General features: G+C 35.7%; 1 protein-coding gene across 1 annotated transcript; it reads right to left on the reverse strand.

Moving 5' to 3' along the window:
- Positions 1 to 2,350: 2,350 nt before the first annotated feature.
- On the reverse strand, positions 2,351 to 4,532 carry LOC116338589 (gastrula zinc finger protein XlCGF57.1-like). Its single transcript, XM_031763953.1, has 2 exons — positions 2,981 to 4,532; positions 2,351 to 2,912 (listed from the first exon to the last, which is right to left on the reverse strand). The coding sequence occupies exons 1-2, from the start codon at positions 4,370 to 4,372 to the stop codon at positions 2,418 to 2,420; spliced, it is 1,887 nt and encodes a 628-aa protein (XP_031619813.1). The 5' UTR covers positions 4,373 to 4,532; the 3' UTR covers positions 2,351 to 2,417.
- Positions 4,533 to 4,809: the final 277 nt, after the last annotated feature.

Genomic DNA, 4,809 nt, shown 5'->3' on the forward strand with positions numbered 1-4,809 from the left:
TGAGTTAGTGTTGTTGATTCGGAGAAATGGAAATGTTCACTTGAATAAGCAAGCGAAACACCAAAACAGGTCCCCCCCTCATTTCATAAATGTTACGGTTTTGTGTTTTCATGCAATTCAATCAAGTAACACTTCGCAAACAGCTGGCAATAAATTCACATTTTGGGTAGATGATGACCAAAGCAAAGGGTGAAATTAAGAGATACCATTGGTAGTGCGAATATAAATTTGTTACTTACAAATAACATTTGATGTAAAGATATAAACGATGTTTTGTATGGAATGAGAATTCAAATGTGAATTAGAATGATCGGCTCTTGAGGCATACAGAAGGTTGAACGCATCGAATCAAATGCATTTTGATATCATTAAAATAGAATGTGAAAATGTGAGTGAAAATGACTATAAGCAACAACGACAGACGGATACAATGACATCAACAGAATCATATTTCAGTGTTGCATAAGTGTCGTTGTGTGTTCAGTTTCAACAAAGATGAGTGAACTGAACGTGATTCGAATTTGATCAGGCAGGGGGTAAAATAGTTAGTTTTTTTTTTGTTTTGGATAAAACTCATCATTTTCAAGCTTCCATATGCTGATATGCAGAGTTAAATCACTCCGTTTGCTCAAAATGCCATGTCGTATTGCCAATCTTTTTGCTCTGAATATATGTTCTCTCTTTTTCTCGCTCTCTCTTACATTCTGTTGTTCACTTTTGCTCTGTGTCGTAGCGAGTGTTTCGGTTCCAAAATTTCAAAAATCTTATAGAGATGCACCGATTGCATTGCTACTGTTTTTGATACAAACATATTTTGTTTGAGTCTTCAAGTACCAGCAAAAGAACAGAGAGAATGAAGGCATCCATCTTTCGGCAGCCGGTATGAGTGCGAATTGGATTCATTGCATGCAAACATACAAAGTGCATACGACCATAATACAGATTGTAATCATTATGCTTTGGGTTTTTGTTATAAACGCATGTACGTGGTGTATATTGGTGGGTTGTCGAGGCGCGCATATACACACACACACAAACTCTGCATGTTTGTGAGTTATTGAGAAATGAGATGTTGGCCGGTGGTAAATGTAAGTTCCTTCTAATATATGTAGTCCAACAAATGTACAAATGTGTCGACACACACACACGGAATTGCTTTGGATGACTAAAGATTGTGCATATGATTCAAATTCAACTATATACGGTGACTGCAGTGCTATGTTTTGTAGAAAATTTGATCATGTCGCTGTATTGTCGTTGTAAGCACGCCGACAGTCTATATAGCCGAGTATATGTGTATATATATATATTCTGCTGTTCAGCAGACCAAAAGAGCCATAGAAAAACCTTATATATGGGATCATCAACATCCAAGTCGTAGACGAGAGTGAAGTGAAGTCTCATTAATCAATGTGACACTGTGAAAGCTAATTTTGAATATGTATGTAAAACATAAAGCATATTGGCTTCACAAAAAACTAACCTATACACACACACACATCTTCACTTGCTCACTCTCTCAAAACACTTTCTTTAGCATTTAGCTTGGTTTCTGGGCTTGCGGACGTTTTTCTACCATATTCATTTCGTGTAATTTTTTTTTGTGCTGCCTCTTCATCTCGGTCTTCTTCGTTTGCCACTTTGCCAATCGTTTTCTTCATTTAATTCGTTTTATGTCTCGAATTTCCAATTTATCTCAAAGTGTGAGAGAATATGCGACACATACACATTGTAAAAACTTTATTGTGGCAAATCGGCAAATTGTTATTTTCAATATGGTTCTGTGAACTTTGCACGGTGTATGCACATGCACAAGCACAAACAGAAGCGACCATTCATATATATACATATATGTATATTGAATCGAGTATGTCACTACCAAAGTCCGTCTAGCAAACAAACAAATTGCATTAAGTCACTATATTTGACCGAGAATAGCAACAGAAAAGAGATGCAAGTGCATTTTGGACAGCAACACGTACACTGTGAAATTGGGGTTTTCAATTCTCTCGTCGTTTTATTTTTGGTGAAAGAAAAAAAATCGCTTCAAATCTTGCTTTCACTTCTGTATTGGCATATGGGAATTGTAGCACGCTCTCACCAAAATACACACCAAACGCGCTCAAAAGAAATGCAAAAAAAATGAACAACAACTGCAACCATTTTCATTTTGTTATATTTTCCCTCCCACTTCTGTCGCTCTTTCTTACTTACATCTCCCTTTAATTTTCTTCAAAATGTCCTTGGAAATGCACAATGTTCGATTTCGCTGCATCTGTAGAGTGAAAAAAGAGCTTTGCTTCTCACCAAAAGGAAATAAAATCAAAAAAAGAAGAAGACTAGACTCGTTTTTGTTTTATTGTTGGCCTGAGCTGTTTTATATTACAATGTCATTAGGTTTCAGTGAAAATTTAACGTTATTTGTTATGCGTTTTCATGTGACGCTGCAAGTGCACTTTTAATCTGAATGGCCTTGAACACTGCTCACATTCAAATGGCTTTTCACCCGAATGTATTTTTAAATGATTGTCCAAATTTTGTTTATAGGCAAATCTGCGCGAACAAAGTTCGCATTGGAATGCTTTTTCACCCGTATGGATCACCATGTGAGTTTTTAAACGGCTACGAGTGGTCGTAATATAATCACACAATGGACATTTATGCAATTGGCTGGTGCATAATTTTTCATGTAAATCCTTGGATTTTTCATCCGAAAATCGACGGCTGCAAGAAATACACGAAAATGGCAGCTCTCGATGGGTTTTCAAATGACGATGTAGATCACCACGATGGAGAAAGCGCTTTGAACAATGCGAACATGGGAACGCATATGTTTTGGTATGTGTTTTGAGATGCAGGGAAAGATGACTAGATTGAGCAAAGCTTTTCGAACACACTTCGCATTGATAATTCTACATACAACGAAAAAAAAAAAACAATTAAAAAAAGTTTTTTTAGGTTTATGGGATTTTTTGCTTACCTTTTGGCCGGTGTGTGTCACCAAATGAACGACCAGATGATGTTTCATTCGAAAATCTTTCTGACAAATGTCGCACACAAATCTCTTATGCGATTGACTGGATTGTTGTGCTTTTTGAGTATCTTCTTGTTTCTGTTGGGTCTTTTTTTTAACACCTTTCACGCCATTGCGAGACAATTTTCTTTTAACTTTTGTTCGTGATTTTTTTCGTGTTTTTGGTATTTCTTCTGTTAGTGTTTCAACTTTTGTAATGATCAAAGGTAATGGTTTCTCTTCATTAATTTGCTTATTTTCTTCCTTTATTTGAAGATTTTCATCGTTTGATTCACATTCTGTGCTACCCATTAATTTTTGATCGAATTCATCATCACTGTCGTCAACATGATCGAATGATTCGAATGTTTCATTTCTGTCGTTGTCGTCATCGTTGTCATCATCATCATCATCTTCATCAATTTTTTCAAATGTTTTATTAAGATTAGCATGATTTTCATCCGATTCAAGTCTTGATTCTCTTTTGATCGTTGCATTCACTTCATCTGTCTCCACTAGTCTTGGTTCCTCTTTGACAATGACTTCTAAAAATTTAACGGCTGGTTCAACCACCGAAACGGCATTTTCATGCGTTTTTAAATGGCGATTAAGATCGCCTCTGTGTACAAATGCCTTCGTGCAAAGCGAACATATAAATTCACGGCTACCATTGTGATATTTCATATGTATATTCAAATGGCTCTTCAATGCGAACGCTTTCTCGCAAATATTGCATTGAAATTTTCGATTTAATTGATTGCCATCGCCGTGTGTTCGCAAATGTTCGGTGAGATGATGTTTCATGCGAAATGCCTTTGGGCATTTTTCACATATGAATCGTCTTTCGCCGATGTGCTTATTTTTATGCACATTCAATGCATCATTGGTGTCGGTTTCAAAATCACATATTGAACACGTGAACCGTCGACTTCTGCATACGGTTTCATGTGATTGCTTTTCAACACAATCCGCAAATCGATCAGTACAAAATGTACACCGAAACGGTAATTGTGTACGATGTGTTTTCCAATGACGTTTTAAATCTCCGCGATGCATAAATTGCTTTGAACACCATTCGCACTTAAATTCCTTTTTGCCGGTATGAATTTTATTGTGTTGGGTCAAATGACTCTTCTGTCGAAACGGTCGCCCACAAATCTTACACAGATACTCTTTTTCATTGTTGTGCACTTTTAAATGCTCCAACAAATGATGTTTTAGACGAAATGTCTTTGAACACAAATGGCATAGAAAATTCCTTTCCATCGTGTCCACAAACTCCGTTAATAAATCATCATTTTTATTTTCATTGTTTTTGAATTCTGGCAACAATACATTTACTTCACGTTCAACATTCATTTTCACAGTCTTCAACTTCACCACATTTGTGAATGAAACGGTTTTAACGCGAAACTCTTTTTCCACAATGAAATTTATGTTTATTATTTTGATTCCGGCTTTTCGTTTACAACAAAAATAAAATAAAAATAAAAACCCTTTGATTAGACGTGAGATTCAATCCGTTGTTATGTATTTATTTTGACATGACTAAATATGTTAAATGTCAAGTGTCAGTTGGCTAGTTCACAGTGATTTCAACAGTTGATTTGTGTTGAATATGTCATGGTTTTGTGGCCAACTTCAGTATGATTGAGCAGTGAGCACACAACCGAATAATTCAAATGGCATTGTTTACGTTGAATTTTATTTATCATTTGTTTATTTTCTATTCGAATCTATTTTTCATTCAATTGAATTTAAAAAAAAAATACGAACAATGAAGATGTGTGGATTCA

Source organism: Contarinia nasturtii, unplaced genomic scaffold, assembly GCF_009176525.2.
Source record: "Contarinia nasturtii isolate CC-2019 unplaced genomic scaffold, AAFC_CNas_1.1 Cnas_scaffold_414, whole genome shotgun sequence".
Lineage (NCBI taxonomy): Eukaryota > Metazoa > Arthropoda > Insecta > Diptera > Cecidomyiidae > Contarinia > Contarinia nasturtii.

Coding starts and splice junctions, on each gene's coding strand:
- LOC116338589 (XM_031763953.1), bottom strand. CDS start 4,372: ATGAATGTTGAACGTGAAGTAAATGTATTGTTGCCAGAATTCAAAAAC. Junction 2,913..2,980: donor TGACACACACCGGCCAAAAG/GTAAGCAAAAAA, acceptor CGTTGTATGTAG/AATTATCAATGCGAAGTGTG.